Source organism: Lampris incognitus, chromosome 17, assembly GCF_029633865.1.
Source record: "Lampris incognitus isolate fLamInc1 chromosome 17, fLamInc1.hap2, whole genome shotgun sequence".
NCBI classification, from domain to species: domain Eukaryota; kingdom Metazoa; phylum Chordata; class Actinopteri; order Lampriformes; family Lampridae; genus Lampris; species Lampris incognitus.
Genome location: NC_079227.1, coordinates 5697779 through 5717067, shown reverse-complemented (window position 1 = coordinate 5717067; position 19289 = coordinate 5697779). Strand labels below are relative to the sequence as shown.

The 19289-nt window shown below is 48.8% G+C and overlaps 1 protein-coding gene across 1 annotated transcript in view; it reads left to right on the top strand.

The window, feature by feature from the left end:
- Window positions 1–19289, top strand: part of snx29 (sorting nexin 29) — a 150190-nt gene that overhangs the window by 1531 nt on the left and 129370 nt on the right. Inside the window, exons 2-8 of the mRNA XM_056297356.1 lie at window positions 79–143; window positions 936–988; window positions 2857–2981; window positions 9448–9628; window positions 9891–9961; window positions 11419–11679; window positions 13594–14032. Of these exons, the coding sequence (XP_056153331.1) occupies window positions 79–143; window positions 936–988; window positions 2857–2981; window positions 9448–9628; window positions 9891–9961; window positions 11419–11679; window positions 13594–14032 (1195 nt within the window). The remainder of the gene's footprint in view (window positions 1–78; window positions 144–935; window positions 989–2856; window positions 2982–9447; window positions 9629–9890; window positions 9962–11418; window positions 11680–13593; window positions 14033–19289) is intronic.

Genomic DNA, 19289 nt, shown 5'->3' with positions numbered 1-19289 from the left:
TTAATCCTGAACAAATGTGATTTTCTCTACCGTGTCGTTGAATGCAGAGCTTTCTCGTCTTTTCTGTCTGTCCTGCAGGCACTCAGCAGACTGATACCAAGAGACAACACCTCCTAGAGAGGCTGCTGGATGCTGTTAAACAGGTAGTAAGCACCACTCTCGGCCTGCCTCTTTCTCTTGGGTTCGGCGTCCTGCCTCCCATTTACAAAGTGTCCACAAACCCAGCTGCTGTGTCCCACACGAAATATGTCCTTCATCTGAATCTTTAACCACTACTGTTGTCCATTCCCTCCATTTTGGTTTGATCTGATTCCCCATTCAGGAACACTGTTCAGAGTTAAGCTGTAGTCTGGAGCGATAGTCTGGTGTACTACTACTACTACTACCACTACTACTACTGCTACTACTACTACTTTCGGCTGCTCCCGTTAGGGGGCGCCACAGCGGATCGTCTGTTTCCATCTCTTCCTGTCTTCTGCATCTTCCTCTGTCACACCAGCCACCTGCATGTCCTCCCTCACCACATCCATAAACCTCCTCTTTGGCCTTCCTCTTCTCCTCTTCCCTGGCAGCTCCATATTCAGCATCCTTCTCCCAGTATACCCAGCATCTCTCCTCCACACATGTCCACACCATCTCTCTTGCTTTGACTCCGAACCGTCCAACCTGAGCTGTCCCTCTAATATACTCGTTCCTAATCCTGTCCTTCTTCATCACTCCCAACGAAAATCTTGGCATGGTTGGCATGGTGGTGCTACATGTCCTAAAATAAAATGACCCCCATCAGTGTTCCTGTGGCTCTGTGGTGTCTGTAGTTATTCAAGTTACCAAACTGGCAGGTTGTGCTGCGTCTGTATTCCTCCTCATGAAGCGTGATGCTGTAAATATGACAGACAGGTCAACTGACTGTTTTCCCTTTCCTGTCTTCTTTTCAGTGCCAAATCCGCTTTGGGGGACGAAAAGAAATTGCCTCTGACTCCGACAGCAGGTAAGAAAACGGTTCTGCTGGTTTGAAATTCTTCTCTCATGTGTAAACTATGTCAGAGCTTTTTATGGGTGAGCTTCCTGCTCTCAGGTCATGTGATGCTGTGTATCACATGACCTGAGAGCGGTGGTGTAGTTCTATGTTCTGTCTGTAGTGTGTAGGACGATGACTGTCATTGTGCCCTGTTTGAGGTCATGTGGCAGGGGATAGGTGTGTGGAGTATGCATATGGATTCTGTGTGTGTGTGTGTGTGTGTGTGTGTGTGGTGCACATTGTGTGTACTTTTCCTGGATCTCCACCTTGTCGTGGTGGAGAAACTTGCGCGTACCACTGATCCCAAGAGCTATGCCGTCCGGAGCTTGGCTCCTGGTAGGGTCACCCAAGGCGGGTAGGTCAAGGGGGAGGTTTCAGACGAAGCGTGATCCAACAAAGACCTCAACGGTGGACCTGGTGGAAGATGTCTCTAGGTCACAATGGCAGTGAAGGTGGATGAAGGCTGCAACAGAGGGTGGTCCCCACTCATCTTGGTTCTCCATGCCGTTGGACTCTGGCCACCCCCTGTCAAGGACCGTGTGGTGGCTGCAGGCGCATCAGCCCCTCCACGCAAAAAGCTGTCACATGCAGGCGTCCTCCCATTATGCGGCTCCAGGATCGGCCTGTACACCCACCCGAGGACCCACAGGGACCCGGAGGGAGGACAGTCATACTCGACCCCGAGTGACTGCTGCTGATGATGATGGTGTTGTGTGACTGGCCTCTACAAATGCTGGTCTGTAAGGGCACTCTGTTCCTTTTCTGGTGGGGTGTATTTTTATCATTATTTATTTATTCCCCCCTCCCTTTTTCTCCCCAATTGTATCCGGCCAATTACCCCACTCTTCCGAGCCGTCCCGGTCGCTGCTCCACCCCCTCTGCCGATCCGGGGAGGGCTGCAGACTACCACATGCCTCCTCCCATACATGTGGAGTCGCCAGCCGCTTCTTTTCACCTGACAGTGAGGAGTTTCACCAGGGGGACGTAGCGTGTGGGAGGATCACGCTATTACCCACAATCCACCCCTCTGCCCTGAACAGGCGCCCCAACCGACCAGAGGAGGTGCTAGTGCAGCGACCAGGACACATACCCACATCCGGCTTCCCACCCGCAGACACGGCCAATTGTATCTGTAGGGACGCCCGACCAAGCCGGCCCGGTGTGGTCACGCCAGGACGGTGTGTGTGTGTGTGTGTGTGTGTGTGTGTGTGTGTGTGTGTGTGTGTTATGCAGGCAGGATGAGCTCAGGACCGCAGACATTTGCTGGTAAAATGTCGTTTTGTCCACAGCAGCAGGTAACCACACATCATTTCGAGGCTCTGGTTCATTCTCAAGGGCTTGCTGGTAGTGAAAATGATGACTCATAAACCGGCCGTTTACCGAATAATAACTGACACAGTGACTCACCAGTCAGCGTTTAGCCATTGTCTCTGCTACCTCTGACACCCAACACCCCAGCGGAAGCAGCGTTGATGCTACATGGTAGATGATACTAGATGATGAGACAGAAAATGTTCAGCCTCTGTCGTTCTTCCCTGCCTGTTAGTCGTACAGACCTCTTTTGGTCACGTGGGTCCACGTTGTGCACGCAGAGGTTGTGATTCGTCCCGCGTAGCAGAATGACTTGATGTAACACACACACACAGACAGACAGACAGACAGACACAGAGGTATTTATGAGTACTTCTGATGCAGGCTCCAGTCAGCTCAACCCCCTCTCTACCACGTTGGTGGAGCTCATCTGGACAGGTTCTTGGACGTCGCGGTGCGAGGAGGGCCTGTCGGTGGTGGGATGTTCCCGAGTGGAAGGTAACGCGATGTGGTTCTGCTCCTCACAGGGTGATCTGTCTGTGTGCCCAGTTTGAGGCGGTTCTCCAGCACGGCCTGAGGAAGAACCGAGGCCTGGCCCTGACTGCCGCCGCTCTCAAACAGGCTGCGGGCTTCAGCTCAAAGACCGAAGCAGGTAAAGCACTGTGTGACGAGAGAGAACGAGTGAAAGAGCGGAGGAAGAACGAGTGGGAGGAGGACCGAGGAGGCTGGTAGTTGACATTATGAGTACAAATGGGTATTTGAAAGTCATTCAGCAGGGTTTACATTCAGTAAGAACATCAGCCCTGGCCATTAGCTACAAGCTGGTGTGTTTTGGCTGGCTGTAGGTAACATCGGAGAGGTGAACAATTTTGACAACAGCCCCCAAATAAATCAAGTCCCTCCCCGCTCTGATTCCTCCTTTCCTCCAAACCAGCTTCACCCATGAGTTTGTCCATCATAACTGGCAATATTTGTATTTCCATTGAAGATCTATGCATCCATCCATCCATCCATCCATCCGTTAGATTACATTACATTACAGTCATTTAGCCGACGCTTTTATCTAAAGCGACTTACAATAAGTGCATCATTTAACGTAGGAGATCAGGAGAACTACTAGTCATCAGAGGTCGTAAGTGCATCTAAACAAGCATCTAAGAGTAAAACCAGTGCTAAAGTAAAAGTGCGAGAAAGAGATTTGTTTATTTAAATGAGTGAATACAATAAGTGCTAAGAGCAAGTAACAGGGTAGTAGCTCTTGAAGAGGTGAGTTTTCACCCTGCGCTGAAAGATGGACAGCGACTCTGCTGTCCTGACATCAGTGGGGAGTTCATTCCACCACTGTGGGGCCAGGACAGAACCGAGCCGGGACCGGGTCGATCGGCAGCAGGGGCCTCTGAGCGACGGGGCAACCAGGCGTCCCGAGGCGGCAGAGCGAAGTGGTGGGGCGGGGGTGTAGGACTTGACCATGGCCTGGAGATAGGAAGGAGCTGTTCCTTTCACTGCCCTGTAGGCTAGCACAGGAGGAGGAGCTACTGGGAGCCAGTGTAGAGACATGGGAAGGGGAGTTGTGTGGGAGAACTTAGGGTGGTTGAACACCAGACGAGCTGCAGCTTTCTGAACAAGCTCCAAAGGTCTGATGGCCGACGCCGGGGTGCCAGGAAGGAGGGAGTTGCCGTAGTCCAGCCAGGAGATGACCAGAGCCTGGATGAGCACCTGTGCCGTCTCGTCGGTGAGGCTGTGCGACTCCTCCTGATGTTATAGAGGAGAAATCTGCAGGAGCGAGCAACCGATGCAACGTTTGCAGCAAACGACAGTTGGTCGTCCAGCATCACACCCAGATTCCTCACAGTCCGAGTTGGCGTCACCACGGTGTTGTCATGGTGATGGCCAGGTCTCGGTGCGGGCAACCTTTCCCCGGGAGGAACATCAGCTCTGTCTTGTCCAGATTGAGCTTCAGATGGTGTGTCGCCATCCACTCCGAGATGTCAGTCAAGCATGCAGCAATGCGTGTCTCTACTTGTGTGTCGGAGGGAGGAGAGGACAAGATCAGCTGGGTGTCATCGACATCCATCCATCCATCCATCCATGCATCCATCCGTTATGCAAACCGCTTATCCTGCTCTCAGGGTCGCGGGGATGCTGGAGCCTATCCCAGCAGTCATTGGGCAGCAGGCAGGGAGACACCCTGGACAGGCCGCCAGGCCATCACAGGGCTGACACACACACACACACACACATTCACACCTAGGGACAGTTTAGTACAGCCGAATCACCTGACCTACAGGTCTTTGGACTGTGGGAGTAAACCGGAGCACCCGGAGGAAACCCACGCAGACACGGGGAGAACATGCAAACTCCACACAGAGGACGACCCGGGACGACTCGCAAGACTGGACTACCCCGGGGCTCGAACCCAGGACCTTCTTGCTGTGAAGCGACCGCACTAATCACTGCGCCACCGTGCCGCCCAGATCTGTGCATGTGGGGAAAAAGCAATTCAGCGGGAATCCCGGAGTTACAAAAACTTCAGAAGAGGAACCAAGTTTGCACACATCCAGAAAATATCAGTGTGCAGGACAACAATGGCCGAGCTCGAATGGGAAGGAAGATCTAACGGATCGAAACGTCGCCCAATAAAATAGCTCTTGAGAGCAGTTTAGTGTGCGGACCTTACTCACTGCTAAGATCTAACCTCTGAGTTGCACCCACATTCCTGCTGTGAAGCTCGGTTTTATGATGCAGCTTTTCTCCAAGTCGCTGTGTCCAGAGGGTGTGAGGACCCGTGTCCCAGATCCACGTTCCTGCCACGAAGACAGTCAAATGCATCACGGCTGTTAACCTGCGTGTGTAGCAAGTATGTTTTTTCTGCAAATCTCTGCTACCCCAACATGGATGATGTGGACTACTTTTCATACTTGGAGGTGAAGCATTTATGATGAACACTATTTAGTCCGTCCATCTCTGAGATCCGTAGTAGAGCAATCCTTCACATTTTCGAGGGCGTTTGCGTCGCACGCCAGAGGAAATTGCGTAGTCAACACAAGGCTTCCTGGGAGCAGATCTGGTCCATGACTTTTTCCTACCCCCATAGCCAGTCCATTATATGACCAAAAGGAACTTAATGACAGGATATTACAACCATAGGTTCTGCTTCCGGTGTGGGAAGATGGCGGCGCAAATTCATGTTTGCGGCGGCCTCACCTGGTACCGTCCATGCAGTGTCTTCGTCCACATATGTGTCTAAGTGTGTCTTGGTTTGATGGCTGGGAGAGCTGGTGCTGGATCGGCTGGGAGAGCCTGGTCTGCTGCCTCCTGTGGGCCCAGGGATCACGGCCCTGCCTGGAGCTGTGCTTGAAGAGGAAACACCGAGGGCGGTCTGACAGGACGCGGAAGCGGGACAGGCTAAGCTAACTGCTAGCCCATGCAGACCGGCAGTTCCCATAAAATCGAGGGCTGTCTGGTGGCGGCCGCGCCCAGTATTGACCGTGTTTTTGGTGTCGTCCGGCAGGGCACCGGAGTCTCGGACGCTGTAAGATGGCAGAGTCATGTGGGCTCGAACCCGCCTCATCTGATGGAATGATTAGTTTTCCTTCCCGTCATGCCAGGAAGAGAGACGGGGAATGTTAAGGCCAAGGTGACGGCCTCCTTTCTTACTGTGCTGTCATTTTGACTCGACCCGAGACTCTTCTGGACCACAGGAACCACCTGTTTTTATTTGTTTTAGTTTTGTTTTTTTATATCGAAGGGAAACCAGGGAAATACCCCAAGTTTAATTCCCTCTGCAGGTTATTTCACCCAGTTCTGTTGGAAAAGAGAGGCGGCACGGCGGTGAGCACTGTCGCCTCACTGCAAGAAGGTCCTGGGTTCGAACCCGAGCCCGTCCCGGGTCCTTTCTGTGTGGAGTCTGCATGTTCTCCCCGTGTCTGCGTGGGTTTCCTCCCACCACCAAAAAGACATGCATGTTGGGGTTACTACTGCTGCCTGTGCCCCTGAGCAAGGCATGGGAAGAAGAACTGTAGTTGGTCCCCGGGTGCTGCAGCCGCCCACTGCTCCTGTACGATAGGGTGGGGACATATAGGGTGGGGACATATAGGGTGGGGGCATATAGGGTGGGGACATATAGGGTGGGGACATGCAGAGGACACATTCAAACTCATTGCACGTATGTAGTGACGGTAAAGTATCTCCAAAAACCAAAAACGTGTGAATGTTAACACCTTGACACAGGTGAGGAGAAATGTTTGGGATGTTGCACAGCAACACTCTCAGTGGGCGGCTCTGTGTTACCTAGGAGAGCTGGTACACACACACACACACACACACACACACACACACACACACACACACACACACACAACAGACAAATCCTACAGTTATGATTGAGTCACAAAGGAGAGACTCTCCTTCCCCCTCTTCATTTTCTCTCTCTTTCTATCTATATTTTCTCTTTTTTTTGGACCCCCCCCCCCACTTTTTCTCCCCCATTGTGTCCAGCCAATTACCCCACTCTTGCGAGCCGTCCCAGTCACTGCTCCACCCCCTCTGCCGATCCGGGGAGGGCTGCAGACTCCCACATGCCTCCTCCCATACACGTGGAGTCGCCAGCCGCTGCTTTTCACCTGACAGTGAGGAGTTTCACCAGGGGGATGTAGGGCGTGGGAGGATCACGCTATTCCCCCCAGTTCCCCCTCTGCCCCGAACAGGCGCCCCGACCAACCAGAGGAGGCGCTAGTGCAGTGACCAGCACACATACCCGCATCCGTCTTCCCACTCCGCAGGCACAGCCAATTGTGTCTGTAGGGACGCCCGACCAAGCCGGAGGTAACGCGGGGATTCGAACGGGCGATCCCTGTGTTGGTAGGCAACAAAATAGACCACTACTCTACCTGAATGCTCCGTAACTCGATTTAAAAAAGATAATGGCCTTTACAGAGGTTGGTTTGTAAGTACAGGCGTTTGTAAATCGGGGACTTCGTGTAGTCTTATAATGGTATATAATAGTGTTATAATGGTGTATAATAGTGATATAATGGTATATAATAGTGATATAATGGTATATAATAGTGATATAATGGTATATAATAGTGTTATAATGGTATATAATAGTGATATAATAGTATATAATAGTGTTATAATGGTATATAATAGTGATATAATGGTATATAATAGTGATACAATGGTATAGAAGAGTGTTATAATTGTAAATAATAGTGAGATAATGGTATATAATAGTAATATAATGGTATATAATTGTGAGATAATGGTATATAATAGTGTTATAATGGTATATAATAGTTATGGTGTAGAATAGTGATATAATGGTATATAATAGAGTTATAGTGGTATAGAATAGTGATATAATGATATAGAATAGAGTTATAATGGTATATAATAGTATTATGATGGTATATAATAGTGAGATAATGGTATATAATAGTGATATAATGGTATATAATAGAGTTATAATGGTATAGAATAATGATATAATGGTATATATTAGAGTTATAATGGTATATAATATTTATAATGGTATAGAATAATGATATAATGGTATATATTAGAGTTATAATGGTATAGAATAGTGATATAATGTTATATAATAGTTATAATGGTATATAATAGTGATATAATGGTATAGAATAGTGTTATAATGGTATAGAATAGTATTATGATGGTATATAATAGTGCGGTAGCTCATTTCACAAGTTGTAGTTTCAGTTTTTAATCAAATAATTTTACTTTTAATTTCGGCTAATAAATCTAAACTGTCAGTTTCGTTTTTACTTGCAAATGAGATACTTAGATAAGCCGTACTAGGGGCGTCCGGGTAGCATGGCGGTCTGTTCCATTGCCTACCAAGACCGGGATCGCTGGTTCGAATGCTCGTGTTACCTCCGGCTTGGTCGGGCATCCCTACAAACACAACTGGTTGTGTCTGCGGGTGGGAAGCCGGATGTGGGTGTGTGTCCTGGTTGCTGCACTAGCGCCTCCTCTGGTCGGTCAGGGGGAGGGGGAACTGGGGGGAATAGCGTGATCCTCCCACGTGCTACATCCCCCTGGTGAAACTCCTCACTGTCAGGTGAAAAGCGGCTGGTGACTCCACATGTATGGGAGGAGGCATGTGGTAGTCTGCAGCCCTCCCCGGCTCAGCAGAGGGGGTGGAGCAGAGACCGGGACGGCTCGGAAGAGTGGGGTAATGGGCCGGGTACAATTGGGGTGAAAGAAAAGGGAAAAAATCCACACAAAAAGAAAGATAAACCGGACTTGTGTGAGGTAAAGTGGACTTGAGTGTTAGCTTACCTTGCTGACATCGCTCCTCTCCAGAGTCCTCCACATCAGAAGGGGGCGTAACCCGCGGCCCAGTCGACAGGAAGGATGAACAATATTAAGAAAACAAGACCCAGGTGTAAAAAAGTGGAGTTTTCCTTTAAAGGAGTCAAAGTTGAGGCATCCAGTTGGTTGTGAGGGAGCAGACTGCATGATGGGACGCCAGGATGGTGGGCTGGGTCGCTCCGCTGAAGGTGCAATTAGAAGAACCACGTCTGAAGTTCCCTCGTATCTCACAGTGGAGGACATGGAGGAGAAGGACGGGACGGCGTTCGTGGTCTCCCCGCTGCCTAACGAGAGCCGGGCCTCCACCGCCGACGCCAGTAGCAGCCATAATTCAACACATTTGTCTAAGGCCGTATGCTAATTGTATGCAAAACAGATGACCTCCGCAACACTCGTTCCCACTAATTACCACGTCCCGGAAACTTTCTCAAGGAAAAAGACACGGATAATTATTTCCCCCGTTAAATTACCCCCCCCTCCCACGTTGAATTATCCCCCCGTTGGATTATTTCCCTTTTGCTCTTGTTTTCTTGAACAAGCAAGTCGTGTGAATATTCAGAGTTCGAAGGTCGTCTTTCAGAGTGTTGGGGTGATGGAGAGACGGGTCACGGTGTGATGGAGGTGGAGGAAACTGGTCCTGCTTTGACTTTCCTGAAGGCCGTTTGTTCACACGTGGTACAAAATGAATCTCTCTCTCTCTCTTATTCTCTCTCAGTCAGTCAATCAAAATCTCTCTCTCTCTCTGTCCGTCTTGTCTTTGTCTGTCTGTCTGTCCGTCTCAGAGCTGACGTTCTGGTTCTATGTGAAGGAGCACCTGAACAGACATGAGCTGCAGAGGTTTTACTCTTTGCGCCACATTTCATCGGAGCTGGGCCGGGGCCGGGCCTGGCTGCGCTGCTCCCTCAACGAGCACTCGCTGGAGCGCTACCTGCACGCCCTGCTGGCCGACCACGCACGCCTCAGGTGTGTGTGTGTGTGTGTGTGCGTGTGTGTGTGTTTTCACATGTGTGTCTGTATTTGCATGCTAGTGCATTTGGATGAGAATGTCTGTGTGCTGCAGATTATGATGTGGTGTGTGTGTGTGTTTGTGGTATGTATTCTTTTGCCAGGTGTGTGTCCCCCCCCCCCCCTCACATTCTTCCAGCGCGACAGTATTTGCAGACTTTAGGAAAAGGGATTTCCTGTCCGTCTGGACCTGAGATCATGTTTTGCTTTGGTTTTGCAGCACCTACTATGAAGACTGGGCCTTCATCCTGGATGAGGAGCGGGCCAGCATGCTGCCCACCATGGCTGCAGGTCAGACACACACACACACACCACTTATACTGACTCACCATGACTGTGGTGGACACACGTATTCAAAGCAACTTACTGTGTCTGTCTGTCTTCCGCCCATCTGTCTGTCTGTCTGTCTGTCTGTCTGTCTCTGTTTGTCTGTCTGTCTGTTTGCCCATCTGTCTGTCTGTCTGTCTGCCCATTTGTCCACCTGTTTGTCCACCTATCTGTCTGTCTGTCTCTGTCTGTCCACCCATCTGTCTCTGTTTGTCTGTCTCTTTGTCTGGCTGTCTGTTTGCCCATCTGTCTGTCTGTCTGTCTGCCCATTTGTCCACCTGTTTGTCCACCTATCTGTCTGTCTGTCTCTGTTTGTCTGTCTCTGTTTGTCTGTCTGTTTGCCCATCTGTCCGTCTGTTTGTTCGCCCATTTGTCCAACTGTCTGTCCGCCCATCTGTCTGTCTGCCTGTCTGTCTGTCTGTCTGCCTGCCTGCCCATCTGTCTGTCTATCCCCCATCTGTCTGTCTGCCTGTCTTTCTGTGAATCTAGACAGTGCTTCTTGAAAGTGACCCCACAGGGACGGTCATTATTTTTGTACAAGATATTAAAATAAACTTTTCAAATCTTTATCTAAACCCCAATTCTTAATAAAGACAATGAAATAAAGGACAGAAACAAAACAAAAAAATGATATATTTTCATTGTTTATTTAACAAAAACTCCGATTCCATGTGTTTAGTGTATGTGACCCTCTTCAGTCAGTAGCTCGTGGCTCGTCCGTTAGCAGCGATAACTTGGGAGTAAACGTCTCCTATAGCCGCTAGTCAGTCTCTCACCCCTCTTTAGAGGGGTCTTTGCCCACCTTTCTTTACAGAATTCGGTCAGTTGAGTGAGGTTTGAGGGGTGTCCGACATGAACTGCCCACTTCAGGTCCTGCCGCAGCATCTGGATTGGATTTAGGTCTGGACTCTGACTTGGCCAATCCAAAATAACAAATCTTCCACCTCCTGAGAAGTTCTTTGGTAGATTGGCTTGAATGCTTTGGGTCGTAGTCTTGTTGGAAGACTCATTTTTGGCACTGCTTTAGCTCCTTGACTGAAGACCTTGTGTTCTGTTCAAGAAACTTCCAGTATCCCTCAGATTTCATCAGAATCAGAAATTCTTTCATGCCATGTGCATTACATGCACTAGGACTCTAGCCTGGTGTTGTCGGTACAGAGAATAGAATAAGATAAAATGAAAATAAAGTCAGATTAGTATGTGGAAAAATATACAAACGCACACATTCATCTGTGTGTACACACACACACACACACACACACACACGTGTGTGTGTGTATATAGTGGATTGCCTCCGGGTTGGGGATGAGTTGCTGCCTCAAGTGAAGGAGTTCAAGTATATAGTATATATGTATGTCTGTCTATCTGTCTTTCTGTCTGTCTACAAGTCATAACTCTCTGCCCCCTCCGCCTTCCCTCAGGGCTCAACTCCATCCTGTTTGCCATTAACATTGACAACAGCGACCTCAACGGAGGGTTGTCAAGAACGGGGGGCTCGTCCGTCTCCCATCTCCTGAAGGAGTCCACCCAAGGAATTGGCAGCCTGTGGAAGGAGTCCACGCAGGGGGTCAGCAGCCTGCTGCGGGAGATCAGCACTGCTACCGCCGCTGTGCCGGGCTTCATCACCCGCGCCGAAGGAGCTTCAGACCCGCTGCCTGTGCTGCCCCGCAGCGCCTCCGCTGGTGGGTTGACACAACAGACATACTCAGCCCACTATGCAGTTACACGCCCACTAACTAAAGGCTGAAACGTGCCACGATCCCTAAGACTTTGCATTATTTCCTCCATTTGAAAGGTGGTGGTGATGTGGTGGTTGTGTTGGGACAGGCAGTGTTCCAGTTGGACTCCACATGCATCAGAGGAGGCATGTGGTAGTCTGCAGCCCTCACCGGACTGGCGGAGGGGGTGGGGCAGTGACCGGGACGGCTCGGAAGAGAGGCGTAATTGGCCCGGTACAATTGGGGCAGAAAAGGGGGGTGGATTGATTAATTGTGGAGCGGCACGGTGGCGCAGGGGTTAGCGCGGTAGCCTCACAGCAAGAAGGTCCTGGGTTCGAGCCCGGGGGTAGTCCAACTTTGGGGGTCATCCCGGGTTGTCCTCTGTGTGGGGTTTTCATGTTCTCCCCGTGCCTGCGTGGGTTTCCTCCGGGTGCTCCGGTTCCTCCCACAGTCCAAAGACCTGGAGGTCAGGTGACTCGGCCGTACTACATTGTCCCTCGGTGTGAATGTGTGTGTGTGTGTGTGTGTGTGTGTGTGTGTGTGTGTGATGGCCCGGCAGCCTGTCCAGGGTGTCTCCCCGCCTGCTGCCAAATGACTGCTGGGATAGGCTCCAGCATCCCCGCGACCCTGAGAGCAGGATAAGCGGTTCGGATAATGGATGTATGAATAATTGTGGAGCCCTTGTGTTTGTTCCTGAGCGCTAAACAAGTTCCTCTTGTTTGATGAGGAAGGCTCTTCATCAGGGTTTTATCGCTACAGGACACTTGTACCTCCATAATGTGATGTTAAAACGTTTTACCAGCAACAACGCCAATGAGGAAGTCTGGACCACAGCGTAATATAGTGTTGTTGTTGTTGAACGCTGAACAATGGGAGTGGTTTGGCGAAGCACTTCAGCAGGAAATGAAATCGATCCAGAAGGTTTCTGTTCCTCATGCCGTAAAAGCTGCTGGTAGTCTGAATTCATCTAGGAATGAACGTTGTGCGGTTCTGCTGTCCGTCCTGTTCGGTTCCGTTCTGAACCAAGATGGAAAGACAACTGGTAATTCCTGCTGGAGTAGAAGTACTGCTACTTCAGTGACGATGTACTCGAGTACTATTAGAAGTACTGATGAAGAAAATGAGTCAAGTCAGAGTAACTGAGTGTCTTAGTGGAAAAACTACTCGAGTTATTACTTTGGAAGTGACTTTTGTTACTCTCACATCTACAGACTGAAACTATGGAAATATTCGTTAGTTGACGTGGCCCGTATCGTTGGACATTAACGAACCACATTAATTTTGAAAAACACCTGGTTTCACTGACACTTACTGAAACTAGTTCTTCATCTAGACATTATTTTACTCTGTAAGACTTATTAAAGTAAAACACCGAAGTAGAATACGTCGTGATAAATCAAGTCAAAGTGGCGTCCGGGTGGCGTGGCGGTCTCTTCCGTTGCCTACCAATATGGGGATCGCCAGTTTGAGTCCCCGTGTTGCCTCCGGCTTCGTTGGCCGTGTCTGCGGGTGGGAAGCCGGATGTGGGTATGTGTCCTGGTCACTGTATTAATGCCTCCTCTGGTCGGTTGGGGCACCTGTTCGGGGGGACTGGGGGGAACAGCGTGATCCTCCCACCCGCTACGTCCCCATGGTGAAACTCCTCACTGTCAGGTGAAAAGAAGTGGCTGGCGACTCCACATGTATGTGTCCTCCCCGGATCGACAGAGGGGGTGGGGCAATGACCAGGACGGCTCGGAAGAGTGGGGTAATTGGCCAGATACAATTAGGGAGAAAAAAAAAGGGGGGGGGGGGGACAAGTCAAAGTAGAAGTACTGTGATTGAATTGTACTCAAAATACCTTTGTTTTCCTGCTGCGTTTCATTGTTTCCTCGGCAGACTCCGGGCTGAGGCGAGAGCGGCGGCGGAGGAAGAAGGTCACCAACATCATTTCCTTTGACGATGACCTGGACGGCGGGGCGGAGGACGAGGAGGAGAGCGAGAGGGACGCCCGGAGGGTGGGGTCCATAAGGAAAAGCCAGACAGCCCCGGGTGAGGGGAGCGTGGAGGAGGGTTTTGACCCGCTGGAGCCAGCGTTCTCCATCTTCCCTGCCCACAGCCTTGACAATGGGTTGGCTGAGCCCGCCGTGCTCAGCTGGGTGGGCTCACCGCACGTCTGTCGGACTCCGCCCCCCACCTCGCCCCTGCTGCCGGACAGCAAGAGCGTTGACAATGAGGAAGAGGAGGAAGATGAGGAGGAGGAAGAAGACGTGTACAAACCAAGGACCCAGCAGCAGGAGGAAGGGGAGGAGGAGGAAGAGAGAGTCGGCTCTGAGCAGTAAGTAAAAGCAGAGGAGTTAAGAGAAATTCAACTCGCCCTCCCTCCTTCGTCTTATTTACCAGCAGCACAAAACCACAACTTCCCTTTTTCGGAGCTTTTTTTTTGAGTGATTTAACCAAAATTGAAATATGCCAAGAAACTTAAAGAAACCGTGTGAGGACGTTACAGCACCAGCGGCCTCATGATCAGTCGTTACTAGGGGGAAATTTGTGCGTACACACCCAGTTTGTCTCAGAGACCAGTTTAGAACCTGGGTAAAGCCTGAATTTACACACCGACTGGCCAACACTGATGTCTCTGCAGGCCTGGGTGATTGCTCGTTGCAAGAGGTAGACAGTGGATGTTAGGAGAAAGGAATTACAAATAACCATCATGCTTTGCTGATGACTGTCAGACATCACTACAGACTGTAATTAAAACTGATTTTTCTTTGACATAATCAGTGAATGGACCCCATATGCTCAGGAATCTATTGGGTGCTTTAGATTTATGGAAGCGTATTCTCTTCATCTGTATGATTATGATCATTTCATTGAGCCATGTCTGTAAGCAGGGGGGCGTAGGTGATTTCCAGTCTGTTAGGATCATTTTCTTGGCGGCTACCATGTCAGCCATCAATGCTGATTGTTCCTCAGGTGTGTAGCTTAAAGCAGACTCTGAGTGTCCAAAGAGTGCCAGTTCTGGATCAGGAGGAATGTCCCTTTCATAGACTCCGGAGAACCACAGGAATATTTCACACCAAAATTTGTGTAAGTGAGGACAGAGGCAGAAAAGATGCGCAAGAGAACCTTCTTCAACTTTGCATCTATCACACAATGGCGAAACAGATGGGTAAATGTTGTGTAATTTGGTCTTTGAATAGTGGAGTCTATGAATGACTTTGAATTGGATCAGTTTATATCTGACATTGATCGAGCAAGTTTGGATTCCTCCCCAATCTGTTAGCTACTATTTTTGTAACCAACGTTGGATCAAAGTTGAGGAGAGCGATGGGTCTGTAACTTCCGGGTTCCGTTTCCTCCTTACCTTTTTTTTTTAACAAAATACATATATTTTCCTCGTATAGGGACTGAGTTAATCTGTTATTTTTAATGGAGACGCTAATCGTCCGGAGTAAAACTGGGGCAAGTAGGGCGCCTGGGTAGCGTAGCAGTCTATTCTGTTGCCTACCAACACGAGGGTCGGCGGTTCGAATCCCCGTGTTACCTCTGGCTTGGTCGGGTGTCTCTACAGGCACAATTGGCTGTGTCTGCGGATGGGAAGCCGGATGTGAAGAGTAGGGTAATTGGCCAAGTATAATTGGGGAGAAAAGGGGGGGGAAGAAAAGTGGGGCAAGTGTCTTATGAAATGCCTTGTAAAATTCATGACCAAACCCATCAGGGCCTGGCGCTGTACCAGAGGGAAACGTTTTAATTGCCTCTATTAATTCGCTCTCCGAAAAATTAGAATGTAGTTCTAACCTAGCTGACTCATCCAGTTTTGGCAAATTAAGAGAGTCGAAGAAGCCGGCAAAGTCTGCACTGGTGGCCTGAGACTTCACGGTGTATAATTCTGAATAAAATTCTTTAAATTGGTTGTTTATTTCTCTATGGTTAATTAACAAATCACCTGTTTTGGATTTAATTTTGTCAATTGCATGGCTCACCTGCGCCCCCCTTTAATTGTCTGGCCAACAGCCTCTCCGGTTTGTTGCCCAATTTGAAATGTCTCTTGCTGAGCTTGAGTAAGAGTTTGCTAATGTTTCCACTGAGAATACAGTTCCCCTCATATTTTAACTTCAAGATCTTATCATAATCTTCTTGTAGAAGAGAGTTCCTGTAGGACTGTTGAAGAGTTGGGAGTATATTTTCAGTCTCCACCAACCAATGGCACTGTTCCCTTTTTTTGGAGGCTTCAAATGAAATGATAGAACCCCTCATTACTACCTCGAGGGGGCTTGGTCGCGCTGTCAAGCGGGGTAAAGTGTTTGCACATTTTAAATCTTTGAAAGCTGACATGATGTTTCTACAAGAAACTCATATGAACGCTCCAGAGCAGAGGCGACTGAGCAGCGCTATCTGCATTTCTCAAGTTTATCAATCGCCCTTTACATCCAAAGCTAGGGGCGTTGCCCTTCTTTTTCACAAGAATATTCAATTTCGGCTTGTTTCTGTGGTCACAGATCCAGGCGGCAGGTGTATTATGATTACTGGAAATATACATTCGCTCCAAACCTTTTCCGTAAATTGTTTGATTTAATTCCAGATCTCGGCACCACCAATCTGTTAATGGGAGGCGAGAGAGAGCCTATCCATGTCTGGATAGGCTCTCTTCCCGCATCCCACCTGCCATTACATCTGTCCAAACATTAAATAACCTAATTAAATCAAGAAATATGGCTGACATCTGGAGACTACAACACCCAGCGGATAGAGACTGTTCGTTTTTCTCTCACGTCCGTAAGTCGTACACGAGAATTGATTATTTTCTAGTGGATACAAAATTTAGTGTCTAACATTGATCACACTAAGTATCACAACGTATTAATATCAGATCATAGTCCTGTATCACTAAAACTGAAGCGTGATTTGCTCAAGCAAAGTTATTATTGGCGCTTTAACCCACGGCTGCTCACAGACCAAGGCTTTATTAAGTATATGGCGGCACGGTTCAAGGAGGTCCTTGAGACTAGTGACACTGGGGAGGTGTCAGACAATCTTGAGGGCTAAAAAACCCCATGGGTGTGTACAAACAAATTGGCTCACAGTAGCGAATGACACATGAGGCCCGGGGAGTGCAACACATTCAGGGTTCCCACCCGTCCAGGAACACCTGGAAATGTATGGGCTAGTTTTTCAGACATGGAAAACACCTGGAAAATGAGAGAATCGATAAAACGCTCTGGAAATGTGATCGAGGTCATTGAAAATTGTAAAGTTAGGTTACAAAGTCCCATTTTAATGTGAGGATGTTCAGTCGTGGGCAGTGTGTTCAGCCATAATATGACCTTCCGTCAGCAACGTCTGGCATGGCTATCCAAGACAATGTCATGGATAATGTCTTGGAATAGTCCTAGAAAAGGAATTACTGAAAACAGTGGGGATCCTGGTGTTTTTAGCTCGACGGTGGAAAGCCGTGTTGCGGTGTTGTCCGGAGCAGGTTGACGTACACAGGACCTGAATGAATGAAATGATTTGAGAAAAACACTCGACCTGAAACGGAGTCTGTTAATTTGGGACATTTAGACAGATTTGGACATGACACACAAAACGATAAAGGTAATCTCATTTCAAGTCTGGAATTTTCTATTTATCGCGTCAAGAAATCGAAAACTTGCGTATGTACGGTCAGTTTTAATTTTTCGATTCTCCAAACCACTTCTCCTGGTCTCAGGGTCGCGGGGATGCTGGAGCCTATGCCAGCAGTCATTGGGCGGCAGGCGGGGAGACACCCTGGACAGGCCGCCAGGCCATCACAGGGGGGGAAAAAAGAACAACAATAGATTGAAGCAATTTGTAAAAGCACCTCATGTCTCTTCCCAATTTGGTGAAAGTTTTAATTTTCGATCTTGTTTTTTGATTTTCTCCCCGATTGTACTTGGCCAATTACCCCCCTCTTCCGGCCGCCCCGGTCGCTGCTCCACCCCCTCTACTGATCCGGGGAGGGCTGCAGACCACCACATGCCTCCTCCAATACATGTGGAGTCACCAGCCGCTTCTTTTCACCTGCCAGTGAGGAGTTTCACCAGGAGGACATAGCATGTGGGAGGATCACGCTATTGCCCACAGTTCCCCCTCCCCCCTGAACAGGCGCCCCGACCAACCAGAGGAGGTGCTAGTGCAGCGACCAGGACACATACCCACATCCGGCTTCCTACCCACAGACACGGCCAATTGGGTCTGTAGGGATGCCTGACCAAGCCGGAGGTAACACGGGGATTTGAACCAGCGATCCCCGTGTTAGTAGGCAATGGAATAGACTGCCACGCTACCCCTTATTAAGTATTATGACATGTATACACCAGTAAAAGGCGCTTGTAAGATTGCGAGATTGTAAGATTGTACGATTGTTAGGTTGTGAGACTGTGAGGGTCAGGGTCTTTACAATATCATTTTCAACATCAGAGGAATAAAACACCGATATGACTTCTCACAGGCTGAATTAAAACGAACTACCTTGCATCCGCCGTATTAACAGTTTTTATCAAACTGGGTCTTATTTTTGTAGTTTTTTGCCATCACACATTTCAGTTATGATCTCATCTTACTCATTATCTTCGTTTTTTTAGGTTTCGGACAGGGGACCACCGCTGGACTCAGCTTTACAATGGTGTCTTATGGGTCAGCTGAACAAGAGTCTTAAGAAAGAAAAGAAGGCCACTTTATTTTTGTAATTTTACAGGTTACAAAGAAATGTGTTTGCTGCATTTAACCCATCCTGTTGTATAGGAGCAGTGGGCAGCTGCAGTGCCCGGGGACCAACTCCAGTTCTTCTTTCCATTGTCTTAAACCTGTCCTTTCAACAACAAACCCCCCCCCCCCCCCCTAGTGTCTCAGTCACTGTGTCCATGACTCTCCATTATCTATGACTTCTCTGTTGTGCTGGCTGTCTAGTTTATGGATGTTACTACTACCCACGGTATGTGTAGGCTGCTACTTCCTCCAAGTTGAACCAGGAAGTAGATCTGCAATGTCGTCAACCATTGATAGTGGACATTTCAGCTAATTACTTTTAAATTTCAATTTGGTTTTCACTTCCAATTACATGCTTTAGATAGTCGACTCTGTGCATAACTGTAGTGCACTGACTTCTGGTTTCTGCTGCAGCGGTCATACCAGTTTCCTGTTTGTTTGCGTGTGCTATTGACAATGGCGTATTTTTCACGATGCCTGCAAGATTTACCATGGATAAATGTCAACGACATGCACAGAATTGTTAATAAACTTTCACCTGCACCTCCCAGCAAACGGGTGAAAAGTTTCAAGTTGTACATATCAAGTTAGGGCCACAATTCCGTCTGTCCGTCCGTCCGTCCAGCCATCCGCTCATCCTCATAATTGTGGACATAACTTGAAACTTTTCACCCGTTTGCTGGTAGGTGCAGGTGAAAGTTTGTCGACAATTCTGTGCATGTCGTTGACATTTATCCATGGTAAATCTTACAGGCATCGCGAAAAATATGCCATTGTCAATAGCACACGCCAACAGGAAACGGGTATGACCGCTGCAGTAGAAACCGGAAGTCAGTGGACTACAGTTATGCACAGAGCCGATT